We start from the raw sequence: 24,317 nt of genomic DNA on the forward strand, positions 1-24,317 counted from the left end.
AGCCACCGATGTAGGACCTTAAGAGACACTGGTATGACCCTCAAAGGCGCCGGTGTGTGGCGCTCATAAACACTGGTGTGGAGCCATCACGGGCGGGTTGAGCCGTTAGAGGCCGGAAAGGGCCCTTAGATGCCTACAAAGAGCCTTCAGAAGCCGGCGTGGCACCCTTATGGAGATAAGCGTGTCTACTTAGGAGCCCTTGAGGTGCTCCCATGAGCTCTGTGGGGCCCTAACAAGCCGAAATATGGCCCGAGTTTTTTTTTCAACGGCCAGTTGCCGCCACATGGCTCTTCGGGCTATTATTCTCAGGCGCCTCCTCTGCCTAGTTTGAATAGAAGGGCCTCTCAGATCATCAGTCTCGGAGGCCTGTTCTGGCCACCATCAGTCTCAGGGGCCTCCTTTGGCAAGTATTGATAGAAGGGCCTCTCAGACCATTAATCTCAGGGGGCTTTTGAGGCCAGTATAAATAAAAGGGCCTCTCAGACCATCAGTCTCGGGGGCCTCCTTAGAATAGTGTGGATAGAGGGGCCTCCTCAGATTCACTATATGACCTCTATGACCACCAGCATCAGGGGCCTCCTGTGGCCAGTATGAATATAAGAGCCTCTCTGACCATCAGTCTCAGGGGCCTCTTCTGACTAGTGTGGATAGAGGGCCCTCCCAGACCACTGGTTTCAGGGGCCTCCTGTGGCCAGTATGAACAGAAGGGCCTCACAGCCCATCAGTCTCAGGGGCCTCTTCTGCCTAGTGTGAATATGAGGGCCTCTCAGACCATCAGTCTCAGGGGCCTCCTCTGCCTAGTGTGAATATAAGGGCTTCACAGGCCATCAGTCTCAGGTGACTCTTCTGACTAGTGTGGATAGAGGGACCTCCCAGACCACAAGCCTCAGGGGCCTCCTGTGGTCAGTATGAATAGAAGGGCCTCTCAGTTTATCAGTCTCATGGGCTTCCTCTGCCTGGTGTGATTATAAGGGCCTCTCAGACCATCAGTCTCAGGGGCCTCCTCTGACTACAGTGTAGATGGAGGGGCCTCCCGGACCATCAGTCTCAGGGGCCTCTTCTGACTATTGAGGATGGAGGGGCCTCCTCTGACTAGTGAAGGTAGGGACTAGGGGGCCTCCCAGACCGCCAGTGTCAGGGGCCTCCCCAGACCACTGACCAGTGTGGATATTGGGGCCTCCTCAGATCCACTAGGGCCCCTCAGGCCATAAATCTCAGAGGCCTCCGCTGACAAGTATGGATAGAGGGCCTCCTTGGACCCACTAGGGTCCCTTGGAGTCCGTGCGTGGGGATTCGTGGAACTTATTTTTATCGAGTTTGTTTACTCTGGAAGGTGACGACGTCCTCTCAACTCGAGACGGGAGGGCCTCGAGTAAAAAGTGGGGGGGCCAAAACACATGGTTGGCCCCCCCACCTCAAAAAGTGGGTGGGCACTTGCCCACCTGGCCCCCCCGGTTCCTACGCCTATGGCTGAGGGGAACGATTTTACCTTTTAAAATGGTTTTGAATAGTTGACGGCCGATGGGTAGGGAAGATTGGGGCAGATAGTGTCACGGGGCACATCCTGTCAGCAGGGTTTTCTCGAAAACTATCGAGCGCATTTATGTTGTTGAAGTTAAAGGTAGTGTGCCAGCTTTCCTGGACCGTATGGAGTTAATGGCCAAGATAAGGAGAACCGGATTTTTAGAACTTATCCATACCTTCAAAACTCATGGAAACGTCTTAAATTCTTCAAATTTTGAGTACCCCAGTGCGAAATTCGCCCCGACGGGTTGTCGGTCGTACCCCAACCACATTTCACACCACTATGAACAATAAATGCACACACTGAAATCGCTATTACCGATATGCTCATCCAATCAAGTTTCGATAAACCCGTTCATCATCATCTCCTGCGGTTTCGAACACGCCTGTTAGGTGGTGCGGTAGACCGCGCCCAAAGCCAAGGCCCCGGTAACGTGAGGTAGCCGAGTCGGGGCAGCGTGCGCTGACCCAAGCCGGGGCCGCGCGTCCTCCCGGTGTCATGTGATAGCCCGGGGGGATGCGGTAGACCGCGCCCAAAGCTGCGGCCCCGGCTTGGGTCAGCGCACGCTGCCCCGACTCGGCTACCTCACGCTACCGGGGCCCTGGCTTTGGGCGCGGCTTCTGCTCATGCTTTGTGGTGCGGTGGTGGTGCGTCGGGCCGCGCGCTCTGACTCCGGCCAAGAAAAATGCGTCAGCTGATCATCGTCATTTCTGCCACTTTCATGTGGTGAGATGGGGTCATAATTTTAGAGACGGCTGTTTCATATCAATTATTTTACATAAAATAATATTTTAAACCATAAATTAATGTTCGACAGCCAATTTAAAGAAACAATACCAATACAGGTTTACAGTTTAAATTCGACATTGTGTTGTCTACGATTAGACAGCTGATAACTCATTCCCGTACGTCGTAACTCTATAATGACCTTTGCTTATTGTCACATGTGCGCCGCATTCGCGATTGTTGCCGACGCCTGTTTACAGGTGAGCCCACTACAGTTGTTATACATATCTAAAAACCGATAAACTTTTAGGCGAAAAAGGCACTATTCCAGGCCCATTTTTGATTTTTTTTGCGATATTAGGTAAAAACAGAAGCTTCTTATCCTAGGAAAAATAAAATGGGAAATCTTTCAGAGGTGGCACACTACCTTTAAAAGGTTTGTTTTTCCTTGACAAAGTCCGGTACTATCAATTTAACAACGTGCCGGTGACCAGGCTGTAGTCACTGGCATACCTGTAACGTGTTCGTTTTTCGTGATGTCATCGTGTAAATTTGCCCTTTTTATGAGGTACCCAATCTCTTTAATTACTTAATTGTTTTGGGATATTGCGTAATATTCAGCATCAGTCTAACGAAACAAGATTTCAGTGTCTAAAACTATCAAATGGATGCAGTTTTTTTACTCCCGAAGAAGTTTGCACCATGACGTCAGCATTCTCTCGTGACGCCACTTACTGTTAACGCCAGACCCCTTGAGACCCTAATTTTTCGCGATTACTTTTAAATGCGTGAAGGAATTTCAACCAAGCTCAGGACATGGCCGTTTCAAGACAGGCCGAAACTTTTACAATTTAGATATTTTATCGCCATTTCAATATTTCAGGCACTTGTCATTGACTCGTAATGTTAAATTTCGAGCAAGATTTTCATTCGGTGTGTAGAGGCTATCACCAGTCAGTCTGTGATACGTTATGACGTCACAGCTAAGCCCCGCCTCTGTGGTCTTGGCCTGCGGCGGTTTCGGGCCGGCGCGCGGTCACTCTCGCTGTGGCGGGGAGCGGGAACGGGCGACGGTCGAGCGGTGCCGAAAGCCGGCGGAGTTGTGCGTAGCGTTTTGGCTGACAGTGCCCAGAGAGCGACATGATGACTAAGGAGTCATCAATGCTCAATGCGCATTGCTTCTACAATGCTGATATGTTCGCTGATATATTTTTTTTTTTTTTTTTATAAGCTGCATATGACGGGCAGATGGCATATAACTGACATAAGGTTAGGAAATATTCACCTGTATTTAAAGCCTATGGCGTTGCAGATAATGCGATAATGGGATGTCGGATGTCACCAAGTAGCTGCCGATTTGTACATCGCTATGCAACCATCGAACAACGCAATAATAAGTTAATTGCCTGAGCTTCACATCATACGGCTCGCTCGTATTTCAAACAGATACCCTACATCGAAAATCGTATTTGTTAGGAATCGTTAACGTTTGTTCGAAGCACGACTGAGTAGTAGGTTGAGGAGTGATGGTCCTCTTGGTTCTATATACAAGAGTCAACAAGAGCCTAACATTTACTTGACCGTCTGCTGCAATTGACTCATAGCACGTGAAGCGTCAGCGAAATTCATAGTCCTTCACAGATGGCAGGGGTGTCGTTTGTACAGAGGTCGCTGATGGGCACGGGTCAATGCCGCAGTCGTGGGCGGAGCCTAATGTCATATGACGTAGAAAGCCTCTATCCAGGATGGAAAAACAGTTAACATTACGAGTCAATGACAAGTGCCTGAAATATTGAAATGGCGATAAAATATCTAAATTGTAAAAGTTTCGGCCTGTTTTGAAACGGCCATGTCCTGAGCTTGGTTGAAATTCCTTCACGCATTTAAAAGTAATCGCGAAAAATTAGGGTCTCAAGGGGTCTGGCGTTAACAGTAGTACATATTTATCGCCTTGGTTCCTGTGGCCATGTTTGATGAAATATAAAAAAAAAACTTTGTATTTGCAAGGGAAATCCAAACTTTTTGACAAGAACAAAACGCTAGTTCATGACTGTGCAGATAGCGTGATGGTTGCATTGAATACCGTTTCGGGTAGTCTTGAATGTCAACATTTTTTTCTGAACATATTGTCCATATTGTCGAAGTTTTCAATAAGAACCACAGCATTTTTATTGACATCGAGTGGGGCACATAATGTTACTCAATCCGCAATCTAGCCCATCTGTTCAGCATTGTTGGAATTTATGCAAGCTGCTGCATTTTGAGGAGCTGCATCAAAAACCTGGGGTTCTTGAGCCATCCTTGCGTTTGGGGACATTACATTTCATAGGGTGTTGCGGCACCCATGCCTTTGTGGACGTTGAATTTTCATCTGTGTCAGCCAACCGATCTTGTCCTTTACGTGTTTATCGGCTGGTGACTGTTTGTTCCACCACCGCTCCTCGACGTTTCTTTACGTCGTGACCGCATGTCAGGCATCGGTCAGTACCTACCTTCAGTGGCTCTCAAACTTCTTCGTCCAGATGCGGACGGCACAGCTGGCGCCCTAATCCTGCTTCACCGACAACTAATGCATCGCTACTAAGGAAGCGATGCATGTCCTTCATTTTTATATTGAGTATCACCCAGGATGAAATCATTTTAGCCTGATTTTTCATATCTGGCCAGAAACATTGTCGACATCGCTCTTCTCTCAATGTGTTTCACAGGTGTTGGTCGCACACTTCAGTGTCCCCACTGCAACGTCAGATGTCTGGGTCGGGACAACAACATCTGGACAGACACGTGAAGATAAGTCACGGTCACATCGGCAGGAACGGGAGATTCAAGTGCGAGCGGTGTAAATACTCGACCGACAAGCCCACCCGTAGGAAACACCACCGAAAGACTCACACGGGGGACCGACCCCACTGCTGCTCTATCTGTACGGCACGGTTTGCTCAGCGGTCCACTCTCACCACACACACGCGGACCCATACGGGAGAACGGCCGTATGCCTGCTCCCTCTGCCATGCACAATTCTCTGACCAGGCGCACCTCCTCAGACACAAGCGAACCCACACTGGGGAGAGGCCGTATGGCTGCTCCCTCTGCAAGGCACAATTCAATGAACGGTCAAAACTCACCGGACACATGCGAACCCACACTGGGGAGCGGCCATACAGCTGCTCTATCTGCAAGGCACGGTTCTTTGAACGGTCACATCTTACTGCACACATGCGGACCCACACTGGGGAGCGGCCGTTCGGCTGCTCCATCTGCACGGCACGGTTCACTGAACGGTCTACCCTAACAAAACACATGCGTACCCACACGGGGGAACGGCCGTACGGCTGCTCAACCTGCCCGGCACGGTTCACTCAGCGGGTTACTCTCACTCAACACATGCGGACCCACACGGGGGAGCGGCCGTACTGCTGCTCACACTGCCAGGCCCGGTTCACTCGGCGATCAAGTCTCATCAAACACATGTGGACCCACACGGGGGAGCGGCCGCACGGGTGTTCACATTGCCAGGCTCGGTTCGCTAGGCGGGGAGATCTCAACAAACACATACGTACCCACACGGGGGAGCGGCCTTACGGTTGCTCCGTTTGCACAGCACGCTTTGCTAAACAGCAAACCCTTACGACACATATGCGGACCCACACTGGAGAGCGACCTTTCGGTTGCTCCATCTGCAAGGCACGGTTCACTCGACGGTCACACCTCGATACGCACATTCGAACCCACACTGGGGAGAGGCCGTACGGCTGTTCACATTGCCAGGCCCGGTTCAATGAACGGGGAAGTCTCAGCAAACACATGCGTACCCACACGAAGGAGCGGCCGTAAGGCTGCTCAGTGCTCAACTTGCCGGGCTTTGTTCGCTCAACGGGAAAGTCTCATGAAACAAATGCCTACCCACCCGAGGGAGCGGCCATATGGCTGCTCAACCTGCACGGCACGGTTCGCTTCGCTTCGCTGTCAAACCTAACCAAACAGATGCGTGCTCGCACTGGGAACAGGCCGTTTGCTTGCTCTGTCTGCGTTGGACGGTTCACTGCTCGATCCAGCCTCACCATACACATGGGGACCCACACAGGGGGAGCGACCGTACGGGTGCTCCATCTGCACGGCATGGTTCGCGAGACCGGCAGTCCTCAACAGACACATGGGGACCCACACAGGGGGAGCGGCCGTACGGCTGCTCCATCTGCACGGAATGGTTCGCGAGACCGGCAGTCCTCAACAGACACATGGGGACCCACACGGGGGAGCAGCTGTATGGCTGCCGTTTCTGCAAGGCACGATTCATTGTTCAATCAAGTCTCATCAGACACATGCGGACCGACGAGAAGAGCGGTCCACATGCGTCCACCTTCCGCAATTTTAAAACATTAGGTATACTAAAACCTCTGTAAAACTGTGGTGGTATATGCTGCTTTGCGCGCAACATCTGCCGCACTGTTAAGATACCATCTTTCTTACCGACACAGACCGTGCTCTTCTTCAGTCCTTTGCGTTGAAGTTTTGCTGCTCTGATGTATGTTGGCTTAACGTTTACTTACCTTAATTTAAAGCTACGTGGGTTTGGTTCGTTGGACTGACATTTCGGCTGGCGAATAGCAATCGGTCCTGTTAAAGACTAGGTCCACTATGTCGATTCGATTGTTTCGGAAAAAAAAACTTCTACCACATCGTTCAGTAGCCTTTATTTGGACCTTTATCCCTCGCCGGGCCGGGGGATGGGGTGGTCGCCTCCCCCGTCCTCTTTTTCGCAGACATCTAAAAAGCGGCTGTCGGAGAGGCCAGTGTCAGACAATCAGCATCCAGCTGTTTTTTTTTTTTAAGAACGCAATATGATTGGTGAACGCGGAATATCCTCCGCCACCATATTTAGTCGGAGTCCCAACGGAAGATAGAATATAATTCTTCGCATACCTGTTATAAGTAAAAAATCATAAACATGTTTTTTAATCGGCATCATTTTTGTCATAAAATAAACATTTAACTGTAGCAAGAAAAAAAATATATATTTGAGAGTGGTATATATCCTTAAAGGACTGCTGAGGGGAACGATTTTACCTTTTTAAATGATTTTGAATAGTTGACGGCCGATGGGTAGGGAAGATTGGGGCAGATAGTGTCACGGGGCACATCCTGTCAGCAGGGTTTTCTCGAAAACTATCGAGCGCATTTATGTTGTTGAAGTTAACCCGCGCCCGGCTGGGGGTCCTGGATTTCCACGCCCTGCTGGGGGGGGGGGTGTTTGAACACCCCCCCCCCTTCTAACTCGGCTCCTGGGCCACGTAGCGATACGCAGAAGGCGGCGTTCGAAAGAGCATCAAAAATAATGAGGAAATCACTTCGGTGAATTTTTTGGTCAGGTCAAAGGTCAGGTCACCAGAGGTCATTGAAGGCAAAATTTCGCCGATTTCCAGGTCGAATGTCGAAAATTTCCAAAAAGCAAACGCATAACTCGAGAACCAATAGAGCTACAGCACCGCGGAAAAGCGCATTCGATAGCCCTATTAACGTCCTTTCTGAGTAATTCTCTCAGATTTGACCTAACGTCAACGGTTTTGCCTGCAGGGGCAAAAACTGCAAAAATAGCCGATTTTTTTTCGGAAACAGTTTTTTCTGCAATAACTTTTGACCCAAGCCTTGTACGAGCTTACTTTTACCGGCATCGTGTTCCTCTCGTCAAGCCGCATCGAATGAACTATAATTTGACCTTGAAAGGTCAACTTGAAAATTTGACCTCAGGTCAAGGTCATGACCTGACCGGAAAGCGTCATGTTGCATATCAGTCGATCCGTATCGTCGAGCTGAACACATCTAAGGCGTTTTCATCGCTCTAGCATGCCTCTATCAAAAGTTATTTGCGAAAAACTGTTAGATACCATTCGTGACCTAAGATGACCTCAGGGCATAAATAGGGGTCACGGACACCATTTTCATGTTCAGTGTGTCTAAACCACTTGTAATTCAGTGTTTGGGAGTGTTTATAATGTCTTTCGTCCAAAAGAGACGCATTTCATTTTTCTCCCATTGACTTATAATGGGGAGGTCGCAAAATTGACCTGACCTTAGGTCATCGATATCAAAATTCTGAGATATACATTTTGTACATGCTATTGCTCTTAGCAATCGCTGAAAGTTTCAAAGCGATCGGTCACTCGGTGTAGCTATGACAGACATTGAAACTTTTTATGAGGTGAGGTCACTTCAAGTGACCTGGTGACCTGACCTTGAATGACCTTGGTCTGAAATTTTCACAACATGTGTAGAATTGATGTATGATAAGGTGTACCAAAAACGGCGGCGCTCCGCGCCGCCGTTTTTGAGATATTCGCGAAAAACCACAAGGGGGGTGTAAGGGGGGGTGTTCAAACACCCCCCCCCCCAGCAGGGCGCGGGTTAAAAGGTTTGTTTTTGCTTGACAAAGTCCGGTACTATCAATACAACAACGTGCCGGTGACCAGGCTGTAGTCACTGGCATACCTGTAACGTGTTCGTTTTTCGTGATGTCATCGTGTGAATTTGCCTTTTTTATGAGGTACCCAATCTCCTTAATTACTTAATTGTTTTGGGATATTGCGTAATATTCAGCATCAGTCTAACGAAACAAGATTTCAGTGTCTAAAACTATCAAATGGATGCAGTTTTTTACTCCCGAAGCAGTTTGCACCATGACGTCAGCATTCTCTCGTGACGCCACTTAGTACATATTTATCGCCTTGCCTGTGGCCATGTTGGATGAAATGTAAAAAGTTTGTATTTGCAACGGAAATCCAAACTTTTTGACAAGAACAAAACGCTAGTTCATGACTGTACAGATAGCGTGATGGTGGCATTGAATACCGTGTCGGGTAGTCTTGAATGTCAACATTTTTTTCTGAACATATTGTCCATATTGTCGAAGTTTTCAATGAGAACCACAACATTTTTATTGACATCGAGTGGGGCACATCATGTTACTCAATCCGGAGTCTAGCCCATCTGTTCAGAATTGTTGGAATTTATGCAAGCTGCTGCATTTGAGGAGCTGCATCAAAAACATGTTGGTGTTGAGCCATTCTTGCGTTTGGGGACATTACATTTCATAGGGTGTTGCGGCACCCATGCCTTTGTGGACGTTCAATTTTCATCTGTGTCAGCCAACCGATCTTGTTCTTTACGTGTTTATCGCCGTCGCAAGTTTATCGGCTGGTGACTGTTTGTTCCACCACCGCTCCTCGACGTCTCTTAACGTCGTGACCGCATGCCAGGCATCGGTCAGTACCTTCAGTGGCTCTCAAACTTCTTCGTCCAGATGCGGACGGCACAGCTGGCGCCCTAATCCTGCTTCACCGACAACTAATGCATCGCTACTAAGGAAGCGATGCATGTCCTTCATTTTTTATATTGAGTATCACCCAGGATGAAATCATTTTTGCCTGATTTTTCATATATGGCCAGAAACATTGTCGACATCCCTCTTCTCTCAATGTGCTTCACAGGTGTTGGTCGCACACTTCAGTGTCCCCACTGCGACGTCAGATGTCTGGGACAACAACATCTGGACGGACACGTGAAGATAAGTCACGGTCACATCGGCAGGAACGGCAGGTTCAAGTGCGAGTGGTGTCAATACTCTACCGACAAGTCCACTCATATGAAATACCACCGGAAGACTCACACGGGGGAGCGACCCCACTGCTGCTCTATCTGTACGGCACGGTTTGCTCAGCGGTCCACCCTCACCACACACACGCGGACCCATACGGGAGAACGGCCGTATGCCTGCTCCCTCTGCCATGCACAATTCGCTGACCAGGCGCACCTCATCAGACACAAGCGAACCCACACTGGGGAGAGGCCGTATGGCTGCTCCCTCTGCAAGGCACAATTCAATGAACGGTCAAAACTCACCGGACACATGCGAACCCACACTGGGGAGCGGCCATACAGCTGCTCTATCTGCAAGGCGCGGTTCCTTGAACGGTCACATCTTACTGCACACGTGCGGACCCACACTGGGGAACGGCCGTACGGCTGCTCCATCTGCCCGGCACGGTTCACTAAACGGTCTACCCTAACAAAACACATGTGTACCCACACAGGGGAGCGGCCGTACGGCTGCTCAACCTGTGCGGCACGGTTCACTCAACGGGCATATCTCAACGAACACATGCGGACCCACACGGGGGAGCGGCCGTACGGCTGCTCACACTGCCGGGCCCGGTTCACTCAACGGGCACATCTCTTCAGACACATGCGGACCCACGCGAAGAGCGGCCACACGGCTGCCTCTACATCAGCAACGGTTCGGCAGTTTGACACAAAAAATACGTTTTGAAGTGGTTGGTACACTGGTGAGAATAACAAGCCGTGAGTGACCGAAGCGGTCAATCGTTTGCATGTCGAAACACAGTGCTGAGGCTTCACGACAAGTGCATGACCAGCCCCCGTTGTACGTTAGTTATTCGTCTCATAGCTGTGACTCTCGTTTGTGAGCTTCGTGGCTACCAGTGTCATATCTGGTTTGTTTGTACTTATCCAGTGTGATTCAGTAGTTGTGTATTTAAAATAGCCGCCCTTACATAGGAGGAAAGGACTGTCGAACTGTCGTTTTTTTAAGCACCGTAGCGCCATTTATTTGGGTCATATATGACCCAAAAGCAAAATCTTCATGTTTCTTCTTAAAGGAGGCAAGTGGCACTTTCATGAACTTGCGCGTGTGTTTTGTCGATTTTGTGGGTTTAGTGACGAGCGTGGGAGCCGCATAAAACTGGTGTGAGCTCGTCCACTGAAGTTTCTGGAGCCAAAGACGACGGGACTGCACAGCCGCCGGTCACTGGCAATGGCGCGCCGTCCCCAAAAGTAATGTATTATGTTTGCAATTTACTATCTGTTGAATGATCGTCTGCCTATTTAAATTTGTCTCAAAAAGCATGATGTGTATTTTTGCCCCTCTTCTCGTCACCGGATAACTTTTGTTCCTCAATAAATATCCTTGGGTCATAAATGACCCAGCCGGCAATAGTGTTATCAATTTACTCAGTATGTTAAATACAGTGGAAGCAACTAATGATTATACGATTATTTATTTCTGGGGGTTGTGATCAGATCACAGTGGCGGATCCAAAGGAGGGGATCCGCACATCACATGGGTCACTCATCCCCCCCCTTGGGGCCCGGGGCACCACCGACCTATCAGGAGCACCACAGGCCTGACAGGGGCACCACAAGCCTAGCAAGGGCACCACGGGCCTGTCAGGGGTACCACTGCACAGGCTTGTTAGGGGCACCACAGGCCTGCAGGAGCACCATCGGCCTAGCAAGAGCACCACAGACCTGCCAGAGGCACCAGATGCCTGCCAGGGGCACCATCGGCCTACCAGGGGCACCATCGGCCTACCAGGGGCACCATCGGCCTACCAGGGGCACCATCGGCCTACCAGGGGCACCATCGGCCTCGCAGAGGCATCACCGGCCTCACAGGGGCACCACCGGCCTCGCAGAGGCACCACCGGCCTCGAAGAGGCACCACCGGCTTCGCAGAGGCACCACCGGCTTCGCAGAGGCACCTTGGGCCTGTAAAGGGCTCCACGGGCCTGTTGGGAGCACTTCAGGCTTGTCAGGGGCACCACAGTCATGCCAGGACCCAGGGGCACCAGCGGCCTAGCAGGGGCACCACAGGCCCGCCAGGGGCACCACAGGCCTGCCAGGGGCATCCCAGGCCTAGCAATGGCACTGCGGACCTGTCAGGTAGGGTTGTTAAAAAAAAACGAATTTTGGAAAAGTATACGGGCTCATGGCTCGTGTGGTGAGGTATTCTTTTCTGAGTCCAACGATGCCCTTTTTTCCGAAAAATATTAACTGTTTCATGCTCCCCAAACGGCTTGAAGAGGATCTTGTTACGCCCGGCGACCGGCCGGTGTCAATAAGGGCGAGAATTCGCCGCCGCGCGCGGGCGGAAGCGCCTTATCGGCACCGCGCGCCACGACATCTACCGGGCGGCCGGCCGGACGGTGGGAGGGAACGAATGCGTGGTCTTCTTTCACATGATCGGGGTGCGCTAGACCATATCGTCGGAGCGAAAAGTTTCAGTGCAGCATCGGTGCCTCTGCTGCGGTGTTATGTGTCGATTGTTCAGAAAATAAGCCAAACAGAACTAAGAAAAGACTCAACGCTTCTGGGTAATTCACTCGAAACATCCCGTTTACAGAATACAGCTGCCTTCTTAAAGGGACTATCCCACCTTTAACATGGGGTTTGAGTTGAGATAGCCAAGTTTGCGGCGAGGTTCAGAAACCACTATCTATCTAGGTTGCAACCCTCGCGGCCTCTTGGTGTTGAAGAAATTCGTTTCCTTCATTTGAAAATGGGCCTTGTACAAGGCCCTATCTTCAACATGGAGCGACCGTTAGTGTGACGTCACCTCGTTTAGTCATTCTGATTTAAATGGGTTTGTTCGTTGAAAAATCGCTTAAAACTTGGTCTGAACTTTGTTGTGGTGCCTACAGAGTAAAAAGAATCAGCTTTATGACAGTAATGTGGCCTGGGGAAGGAGGTAATTTTGGGCTGTGACGTCACATATTTGAAAGTTTGTGTTTATAATATGGGAAGCCTAAGATGTTTAATGAAAAATAAATGCCAGAACCGTGTTCCTGGTCATCCAATCTATAAAGTCGGGCACAATTTAACTGGTTTTAACAACATTTTAGAAGGTGGGATAGTCCCTTTAATGTACCATAGGTATCGCTTTGTTTATTCGTCAGCTGCAAACTCGGAACAATAACACACTTTGCACTGCTGTTGACAGCGTACATTGCATTTGGACGGTGCCTCGCAGCCCAAATATGCTGCTGCGCAACTGTACGCGAAAATTTATGAAGGACAGCAGGAGCTGGCAGGGTGCAAGGACAGAATAAAGAGACCCCCATGACAGTCATTGGCCCAAGTTTTGGGGCATGGCTCTGACCAGTATCGGCGTCACCAATGTAATTATGCAGATTCGTTGAGGTGAAATGTTGAAGCAACAGGATTGAGGTTTGTTTTGCTTAGATTAGCAGTTCGAAAGAAAAGATAGCATGTCTGGGAATGACAGGGTGGTCGCCCTGACAGTGTGGCGAAGTGAGAAGTGAGTAGAGACAATAGCGGGAGTACACATATAAATCAATTGCGTCGCTCAATCCAGCAGCGGCGCCGGCAGCCCGGCCGTGCCCACCGATGTCGTTCAAGACCCGAATCCAGTGCCGGCATAGAGCACGGCTCTGCCCTGACGTTACACCTATCCCCGGCGCATAGGCGTAGGAACAGGGGGGGCCGGCGGGGCCATGGCCCCCCCCCCCCACTTGTCAGCCATTTTTTAAAGTAAAATCTTTATTTTTGATTTAAATACACAACTAAGCGCAGGAAATGATTCAGCAAGGTGAGATGAGCACAAAACTGCAAAGAATTTCTTCATAGGGGTACCTATTGGGGCTCCCACAAACTGACATTGAAGTTTCGCTGGCCCCCCCACTTTTCGTGAGGTTCCTACGCCCATGCCCCGGCGTGTCATGACGGACAGACTAATGCTTGACCCCGCCTGTTTGGCGGATGACGATGGCAATGTTTACTTTTCCTATTTTTAATTATGCATTTATCAGACATATCTACGCAATAAATGTATCGTGCTAATCGCAACACACCAAATCTGGTTGTGTTATAGGTAAAATGGACGATTGGAGATGTCTCGTATCGATGTGGCCATTAGAAGCCGCGGAAACAGGGCAGAGCCGTGCTCTCTTTGCCGGGTCTGGAATACGAGTCTTCGTCGAAGTAGAACTAGACGCTGATCACTTTTTGCCTCAACATGAGAATTCAACGCAATAATCTGCACAATAGCATCGGTGACGCCGATGCCTAATTAGAAATAGGTATTTCTAATGTTGTTGAAACACAGTGTTCAACACAGGTTCACAGTGTTTAACACAGGTTCACTGTGTTGAACCTGTTCAGTGAACAGGTTCAACACAGTGAAAACCTCATCCTATCATCCAATAATTCTAAAGTGGTCTTTATGGAATGGAAAGGCTAACCTAACTCAACGAATATACAATTACCATCTTAATGGTTTCTGAACATCGTAATCTTCCAATCCGTTCAGGTCGGTGCAAAAACCACGGTGGAGGAAAACGAAATGGTCCACAACGAGATACGTGTTGATGAACCTCTATCAGAGGATCGGGCCGGGGCCGTCTTCGATTCATTATGTGATTGAGTCATTACCTGTCCTTTCTATCCACGGGACCAGCCAACCATCATCCTGCCTTGTTCTAGACTAAAGGTCACCCTAATCATTCGAAACGGGGGGGGGGGGCCTCCATTGAATGCATTTCCCAGCATGAGCGGCTGGGTGCACCCAGAACAACCCCGTCCCAATGGGATGGTCTCAGCCGCTTAGGCGCATTCCAGCCTCCGCGCGCTGCTGCCCTTCCAGCCCTTCGAATCGGCGTAATGTCTTGCTCCTACATCTGTACCTTACGGTTCAAAGCCCGAAGCTCTGGGCTTGCTGCTGAATGGTGACGAATAACTGAGGGTGACGACATCAGTGTAAGACTATTGTGCTTGTTGATGCCTGCAGGCCAAGCTGACTTACCGTGAGTTCGTACCCTGGGCATCCGGCATACCATCAATCGCAACCATGCCATCATGACGTCTGGTATTTACTAAGCAATACAGCAAACAGGTAATCGAAAATATGTGGTATCCTTTCGGTATTAGCTTTTAACTTACATTACAGATATTCCTAAATGTTTCTGTAAAACTATATCTCCAAAGCCAGTGTGGGAACTGGGATGTGGGAAATTGCATCCTTATAAAGATAAAGTCGTGAAAATTATATTTGTGACAACGGCTGCTGGTACACGCCAAGGCTCTCACATTTTGGCATAAAAAACGCATGAACACATTAATTTTTTCCCTGCGGTTGTGTGCTGAGCATTGCTGTCCCGTGACGCCTTAATATAGCTCAGGAGACATTGAGCGAGAAAATATAATATAGCGGAATTCCATGCATAAAATCGACGGCCGCATCAAGACCGTAGAGTCAATAGGGGTACTTCGATTGATAAAGCAGGCACGTAGGAAGAAGGAGGATGAATAATCTCCAAAAGAAATGTGTTCTTCTTCCACAATCTCTTCCTATTAAAGGAGGCGTTAACCAAAACATCCCCTTATCCTATGTACCGACAACCTTCATGTCAATGTTCTATGCAGTTTGTGCGATATTCTTGCTCAATAATGAGCTGCGTGGCAGAAAGCTTCTTAGGAAAGCTTAAACTAATCACCTCGACCCGTCAGTGAACGCTAAAACGCGGCTGACCGGGAACGCGGCGGCACGGCTCCAGCCGCCGCGTGGTGTTAGTGTGCGCGTAACTAACGGGGGGACTTCAACGCCTGGCGCCGCCCCGACAGGCTTCCGTTCAACCGCTCGCAGCAGGCTACGTTTTCGTCCCAGATTTTTTTTTATTGGTATCTTACGGCTTCAAACATGCCAGGGACCAATAAAATTTGGTAGTGAAGACGATTTTAAAAAATCAAAATTCGACGATACACCCTAATAGGTAATGCATACTGTATATGTATATTGTCGTCTTTATACAGGGAGATGTCCTCCATTGGTCGCTCCGTCATGACACGCCGGCGGGTCGGGGAAATGTGTCACGCCAGGGCAGAGCCGTGCTCTATGCCGGCTCTGGATTCGGGTCTTCAACGACATCGGTGGGCACGGCCGGGCTGCCGGTGCCGCTGCTGGATTGAGCGACGCAATTTATTTATGTGTGTACTCCCGCTATTGTCTCTACTCACTTCTCACTTCGCCACACTGTCAGGGCGGCCACCCTGTCATTCCCAGACATGCTGTCTTTTCTTTCGAACTGCTAATCTAAGCAAAACAAACCTCAATCTTAAACCTCAAAAACCTCAATGTCTGTGGGGGTCTCCATATTCTGTCCTTGCACCCTGCCAGCTCCTGCTGTCCTTCATAAATTTTCGCGTACAGTTGCGCAGCAGCATATTTGGGCTGCGAGGCACCGTCCAAATGCAATGTACGCTGTCAATAGCAGTGCAAAGAGCTGTGTTGTTGTTCCGAGTTTGCAGCTGACGAATAAACAAAGCGATATGGTACGCTAAGAAAGCAGTTGTATTCTGTAAACGGGATATTTCGAGTGAATTACCCAGATGCGTTGAGTCTTTTCTTAGTTCTATTTGGCTTATTTTCTGAACAATCGACACAGAACAAATTGAAATCGGCGTGTGTTGCCACGTGGCCAGGTTCTTTTTCTGATATTCAGAGCGTTAAAGAGCCAGCACCAGCTCCGCGCTCTGACTTGATGGTCCCACGATGAGCTCAGTGGCCCGGTGGCCCTGTGGCCTGTCATCGCTCGGCTGCTGGAGACGGCGAGGCGGCATTGTCGGGACACCCAGGACATACGCTGACGATGTCCGTCTCTTCTGAAGACCTCTTCAGCTTCTTCGGTGGACCGCTCCTGGGCTCGCTGGATTCAGCCGGATACTGCGGCTGCAGTCTGTACTGCCGCCCTGCGGTCTGTACTGCCGCCCTGCGGTCTGTACTGCCGCCCTGCAGTCTGTACTGCCGCCCTGCAGTCTGGTCACCCTGGACCACTGGAGTACCAACGCATGTGCTGCAAGCAAACTCCAGATATGAAGAGGCGTGGTGCTACCCTCGCCGACCAGCGAATGGCCTCGGGACCATTTTGTACGCACGCTGGCCCTGTCCAGATCCGCTCTCTGGCGGTGGTTTCGGCTGCAGGGGGTAGCGGCCGGGGAGCGGCAAATGCTCTGCAGAGGTCGGAGGAGGGAACAGGATCGTGGGCCAACGGTCGGTTCGGTGGGAGAGTGGGGAGGTCTGAAGACCATGCGGTATGCTGCGCTGGCGGCGGCCAGCCGCACCAGTTCACGGCGTCACCTGCCTGATGCGCTTCATCTAGAGTTTCCTGCGAAAACCGACGTCACTGGTGTTGGTGCACTCAAGAATAGTTCCGCTACGACTGACTGGTCGCCTGGTCTCCGGGCCGCCCGCGGAGATGCTTCGCCCGTGCAGCGGAAGGAGTGATATTTCCGATAGTATCTACCTCAGCGGGCTGCACTGTTCGTCAGAGACTGTGCGCCATGTCAGTCTAGTGTTGACCGCCCTGATTAAGGCCTCTCACTCATGGCTAAGGACTGTTTGCCTGTGACACCGTGAGGTCTGCAGCGACTGAAGGCAACTTTATCTGCTGGTCGGCTCTGTTCTCCAGTGTCAACCTGTTTGTGCTGCAGTGACTGAAGGCAACTTCTAGCTACAAGTCGGAACAACAGGTGGCGCTGAACCTGTCTGCGGCGGACGCCGTTGTCGCAGCTGAGCTAAACCTGCTCGCGACCTGGCGCTCAGTCTGCGAGCTGGTCCAACATGTGACTCCGGATTTTGTAGGTGGCGCTGTTATCGCTCATGGAGCGGTCCCGCGGCTGCGCTACTCTGTGTGCGAATTGGCCTGACAGGTAGTGCTGATTCTGCACACGTGTAACCCTCCCTCACGCTCTGCGGTTGACTGACACCAGCCTATAGATGTTTTTTTTTTTCGACCACCCGGCGGCGGCGGCGGATTTCCCGACGGCGAGGGCGCTGGCGCCATTTTAGCATTGCGGGCTATGGGCGGAGCGTGTCTTTTTGTATACTTTTGTCGTTTATTACTTACCTGTAACCGATTTTGATGAACATTTTTGTGAACCTGGTAGAACAGGAATTGAGGAATGTCATGAACATATTCTTTTCCCAGTTTTGATTTCAGAAGTTGCTTAAATTCTGCTGACAAGTGAGGGTTCGTGATTACAGCCGAAGAGCCAATGTTAGAATAAAGTGAAGTTTCATGCTATAACATGAAAATAAGTTGATATTTGTATTAAATCATCAATAGGAACTTGTTTGACTGCCGAGGAACGATGATATTTGATGATAAATTGCATCGGCAAGTCGAGGATACCGGCTCAGTTTATGGGCATCAAGTAATGATTCCGTATGTGATAGTGACTAAATGGAGCCATAATAATTATAAGAAAGAACTTAAAATATGTGTGAAGTCTCTGAAATCGTGTCTTATGAGCTAAGGTTCGCTAATTTCGCCCTCCATTACCGCGTTTTTAGCACGCAAGCCGGTGCGGCTGCCGCCGGCGCACTTGCCGCCGATGTTTCGGAGCTCCGCCACCAGGGCGGCCGCTTGGTCGCCGGCGCTAGTGTTGGGGAATAGGGACTAGGGAGTGTCCTATCTGGTCCTATCCAGGAATATTTCATCCATTGCCGAAGGACTCACACTGGGGATAGGTCTCACTCGCAGTGCTGCTCCATCTGCACGGTGCGGTTCACTAAACAGTCCAACCTTACCAAACACATGGCGATCCACACTGGAGAGCGGCCGCACGGCTGCTCCATCTGCCATGCACGGTGTACTGAGTTTTCAGCACGACCCATCTCCATTAGCGAATGCCTACCATATGTTCCTTAGTGTTATGGCTTTCATGTAAAAGGGAAACAAATATTGTCATGGCCGAAGAAATGTGTTTATCAATTATCGGCTATTTTTAAGTTTTATCGCCTGTTTTACAGTCTTTTCTTTTCAGTTTGTTTGCATTGCATTGTATCAAGATATATAGAAAATGCTGAATGTAACCATTTGTGTCATGCATGCATTTAATTTAGATAGTGGCGTTAACTGCGGCCGAGGTGTATCTGCCACGGTGTGGTTCTTCCAACTAAAGTGGCATTGGATTGATAAATAATTGATAACGTTTTCTCTCTCTCTTTATCTTTAAAGTTTGGTTTTTTGGTGTTGCAAATTATCATTTTCCTTCACGGATAAGTTGGCGCGGAGTTCTGTCCATGCGACAGTTAATAAACGGCAAGTGAAATATTCTCTAGACGAGCTCAGCGTTCCGTTTCTGAAGGCTGTATTTCGAACGATACACGGATCAACTCATGGGCGCTGATGGCTTGTCGCGTCAACATTGCCGCTACCGCCCACTGCGCTCACCAAGGTGATCTGGAAACGTGACCAGCTGCGTGAGTCATCTCTGGGCGTCGTGATTGTTCCAGTGTATGTGCGACCTGCTTTGGCATGCAACTTGTTTAAGGGCCTTTCTTTTTTTCTGTGTATTTTTCAGGCATAAGTGGCTCGGTTCAATGTCCCCACTGCGACTTCCGATGCTGGGGAAAGCAACGTCTGGACGGACACGTGAAGAGGTGTCACAGTGACATCGACAGGAACGGGAGGTTCAAGTGCGAGCGGTGTCGGTACTCGACCGACAGGTCCACAGACATAAAACGTCACCGTAGGACTCACACTGGGGTGCGGTCGCACTGCTGCTTCATCTGTACGGCGCGGTTCACTGAACGGTCACACCTTACCAGACACTTGCGAACCCACACTGGGGAGCGGCCGTACGGCTGCTCCACCTGCGCAGCACGGTTTGCTTCCCGGTCAAACCTCACCGTACACATACGTACCCACACTGGGGAACGGCCCCACTTCTGCTCTATCTGCACTGCACGGTTCACTACACGGTTCCTTCTCACCACACACATGCGGACCCACACTGGTGAGCATCCGTACGGCTGCTCCATCTGCAAGGCACGGTTCACTCAGCGGTCCAACCTCAGCAGACACATGCGTACACACACTGGGGAGAGGCCGTACGGCTGCTCTATCTGCTCTGCACGGTTCACTGATCAATCAATCCTTAAAAAGCACATGCGGACCCACACTGGGGAGAGGCCGCTCGGCTGCTCTATGTGCAAGGCACGGTTCACTCAACAGTTTACACTAACAAGACACATGCGTATCCACACGGCACCGAACGCATGCGGACTCACACGGGGGAACGGCCGTACGGCTGCTCCATCTGTCAGGCGCGGTTTGCTCTACGGGGAAGTTTAACCAGGCACATGCGGACCCACACTGGGGAGAGGCCGTACGGCTGCTCCATCTGCAAGGCACGCTTCACTCAAGGGCCAAGTCTCACCTCACACATGCGTACCCACACGGGGAGCGGCCGTACGGCTGCTCACACTGCCAGGCCCGGTTCGCTCAACGGGCAAAGCTTATCAGACACATGCGGACCCACACGAAGACTGGCAGCACTGCTGCGACTACTGTCTAACGGTTCAGCAGTTTGACGCAAAAACTCTATTTTAACTGGTACACAGTTTTGAGAATTACACAGGTTTGACTGATGCGGTAAATGGCTTGATTGGCGAAATGCAATGCTGAAATATGCCGACAAGTGCATGACCGGCTGTCGTCATACGTTTGATATATTAGTGTTATACAGCTTTTTACGCCCAATTTAGGGCGGCAGTGCGCACATTTCAGTAATGGTGCGGGCGATTCCGACAGTATGCCATAGTCTGTCAATGGCGATTTGTCGCAATCGGTTGCACTATTATTGAGCTGCGTGCACTATGTCTATATTTAGTCGTAAAAAGGTGTAGCTGTGGTTCTCGTTTGTGAGCTTCTTGGCTACCCGTGTGAGTGTCACATCTTGTTTCTTTATGTTAACACACGGTGATTCAGTAGTTGTGTTCTTAACTATCCGCCTCCACATAGGAGTTAAGGAGTGTCGCTGTTTGGTACAGTGTCGTAGCGCTGTGATTTGTGAATAATGTCCAGCTACTTTGAGGGACAATACATTTTTCGTGACCACCACTCATTCCTTTATTCGTAGCATTTCTGCGCGGCCTTTGTCAACAAGGCGAAGGCCGACAGGAGATCGGCGTGGCATGTAAAGCTTACAATACCAGTATAACGCCTTTTGGGGCGACTAACGGAGCGAGCGAGAGGGTGGGCCTTGCACATGCGAAATTGTGAGGGGGTATCTCCAACTGACGTGTGCACAGCACCCTACTAACCGGTCTCCAGCGATTTGCCAAATTTGAGGACATGATCGGCCCAGCCGTTCTCGAGATCTCGAAGCGGCACCCCGCACGTGCGCACGTGCAAAATGGGTCCCAAGTGACTTACACGGCACCCTACTAACCGGTCCCTAACTGCGTACCAAATTTGAGCGCAATCGGTCCTGCCGTTCTCGAGATCTGGAATCGACCCCTGCACGTGCGCACGTGCAGCAGCACCCCAACTCTGGCACATGGATAATGGATATGCATTGCCTAGTGGGTGACTACCTACATGCCAACTTCAAGCGCAATCGGCCAAGTAGTTACCGAGATATTGCAACTATTACAAAACTGACACCCCTCGTTTTGCACGTGGCACGTGCGTAAGGGGTCACCCACATGCATCGGGAATAGTCCAATACTTAGTAGAAGGAATGAAGCTACCCTACAAAAATTACCGCATGTAAATCGGTAGAGCGTTCCCCGTCCTTTGACCTTGACCTTGACCTTGAAGGTCATGACCTAGTGACCTGGAAATCGCCGTCGACCTGCAATAAGGAACGAGGAATCGAATGAGGGCCTTTTCATCAAAATCGGTTCACTGGTTCTTGAGTTATTGCGTTCCCCGTCCGAATATCGAATTTTCAGTTTGATATTCGCGAATATCAACCTGCTGCTCAATTGATGGACGTTGATTTCGATGACCCTGAGCCTTGGATTTCGACATTTATGACGCAGTTTTGCTGCAGTACCACGTGAGAGCACGCGTCGTGTGTAGCTAGTGATGCGCACTTCAACTTTGACTTCAACTTATTCTCATCAAGGCCATCTATAGAATTCTCATTCTGAGCGGACTCGCACAGAAAACGAGGGATCTTGATTTGGAGATTGAGATGGATCAGCATGGTAAGTTCGGTATAATAGCATCGACTCACTTTTCAAAAGTAAGTAGTGCCTACTTACGTAATACCTATGTATTCTTCCATTTTTAAAGTGACCATCCCACCTTAACATTAGTTTTGAGTTGAGATAGCCAAATTGGTGGCCATGGCCTTCAGTACCGGTTTGGGCACTCACAACAACATCGAAAAATGCTTTAATTTGGAGATATGGAATTTCAAACGTGCAGTTTTCGGATTCTAAGGGGCGACTGCACCGGAATGCCCCCTTAGATTTTGTGATGTCAGCGGAGATCTAATGATTTTAAATGTTTTACTAAAACATTTGGTAGCACGTTGTGGTATATGCTGTTTTAAGCGCAACAAGTGCCGCACTTTCAAATAGTCGCTAGGAACAGCAGAGATTCCAAAAAGTAAACAAAAGTAAAAGTAATATCTTGAAATCCAGTGAATATTTTTCGGTGAACTTTGGTACATATTCATTTTTGATCTTTCCGAACCAAGGGACATCACTTCTATGCCAATTCATTAACTTTTTTGAAGGTGGGAGGGTCCCTTTAATGCGCTAAATCAGTAGGCGGAACTATGGTCAAGCGTACCCATTTTCGGGAACGCATTTTCGTTCCCATGTTTGGGAACGATAAACCCAAATATGGGAACGCCATGTAGGCATTATTTAAAACAAGAAAAAGAACCGTTAAATGACGTCCCAAAAAATATAAAACGACCGTGAACCGCCTGATATTTGTCTCAATATTGTTGGGAAAGAGTTTGTTATTGTAAGGCCCATCGTAATTTCAAATCGTTCCCCTATTTCTAAAGCAGTCCATCATCCGGGCCGCGAGCCCAAATTTGGGAACGCTCTCATACACTGGCGCTGCAAGCGTTCCTTATTATGGGAACGGAGTACCCAATATTGGGAACGATTTCGCCGACGCCTTTCAGGGGCTCTTTTCATTAACAAGCATCACGTCCAACGCCGCAAATCATTGTCAACGCAACAATCATCAGATGACCTTTCCGGCAAGACCGTCGCATGTTTCGCCCGGTCTTCTGCGCTTTTATTCCCGTCGATCTCGCAGCGGGCACGCCCCCCTCTGCAGGATTACGTAATTCACAACGCTCAGCGATGTTCAACAAGGTCTTCCATACCTATATCCACCGTCCGCGCCGAGGGCAAGGGCCGAGGGTGGAGACTGGAGACATGTCAAGCACCCGTCTGTTTAACACTGATGGTTGACGAGCACAAGGAAGTATCCAAAAATGGGAACGCTGAATATGTTACACACTCAAAACACCTAGTCCCAATGAAAATCTAGTTTTTTCCTTTCTTAATGAGTGTAAGTGGCAAAAGGCCTGGTAGGATGGGCACGAGGAATGATCGAAATCAGCATAAAAATTATAAACAAGCCACACAGAGCGACCAATATAAGAGAAATTCCCCCAAAACGATCATGCTTAGAAACACAGAAGACAAAAACCACGCTCATGACGCTCCTTATAAAACAACGCTAAACAGCTAGCATCCAAATAAAATATGTCTTTCCGGGCTGATAAAATACAACTGAATAATTTTAAACCACTAAAACTGAGTTTACACTAGTAGTTCGGTGAAATCACTGACGTTCCACGAGGTCGTGCGCCCCGACACCAAAAGTCAACAATATTACCTCGGGACTGTCCGCGTGTTCGCTTGCATATGTCAGCATCTGGTGTCGCTAATATGAAACTTCATAACCAGACGAAAAATATTATACTTGACCTCAAAATGTAAAAAACGCTTCATTTTCCTTAAAATTGCATGTTAAATGTAGAATAACCCATGTTTTCACCATTCCGTCATTTCAAAAAATCATTAAAAATATCATTCGACGGTCAATTTCCTTGTTCGACGGTCAGATTAAGGATAATTTTATAGAGACTTAGTAGATACTTAAATTAGCGTGCACTTTTTTGAGACGTGGTGCACTAATGAGATTTAGTGGGCGAACGGCCGAAAAATTACCTTCCGTTCTCATAAATGGGAACGCCCGTTCCCATATTAAAAATGGGAACGTTCCTATATTTGGGTACTCATGACCATAGTTCCACCTACTGAAATCCAGATATGATGATAAGGTAGGTGTCTCCAAAATATTAAAAAAGAAACATAACCAGACCTTACCTAACCTCAAACCTGACGCAATGATTTTGTCTAGGCATCCATGGGTAAGGAAGAAGCTTCAACAGTGGGAAATTGAAAGTACCATCATGTAGGTCGCCACGA

At 49.3% G+C, this 24,317-nt stretch overlaps 2 protein-coding genes across 5 annotated transcripts in view; both read left to right on the forward strand.

The window, feature by feature from the left end:
* LOC122370586 overlaps positions 1-24,317 on the forward strand; it is a 73,182-nt gene that overhangs the window by 8,574 nt on the left and 40,291 nt on the right. The gene's annotated exons all lie outside the window — the stretch shown is intronic.
* Positions 21,930-24,317, forward strand: part of LOC122370585 (histone-lysine N-methyltransferase PRDM9-like) — a 96,069-nt gene continuing 93,681 nt past the window's right edge. For all 4 annotated transcript variants that reach the window (XM_043346290.1, XM_043346292.1, XM_043346289.1 and 1 more), the window contains exon 1: positions 21,930-22,058. In XM_043346290.1, coding sequence (XP_043202225.1) covers positions 22,046-22,058 — 13 coding nt within the window. In that variant the 5' untranslated portion in view covers positions 21,930-22,045. The remainder of the gene's footprint in view (positions 22,059-24,317) is intronic.

Source organism: Amphibalanus amphitrite, unplaced genomic scaffold, assembly GCF_019059575.1.
Source record: "Amphibalanus amphitrite isolate SeventyFive unplaced genomic scaffold, NRLGWU_Aamphi_draft 001147F_arrow, whole genome shotgun sequence".
In the NCBI taxonomy this organism is placed as follows: Eukaryota; Metazoa; Arthropoda; class Thecostraca; order Balanomorpha; family Balanidae; genus Amphibalanus; species Amphibalanus amphitrite.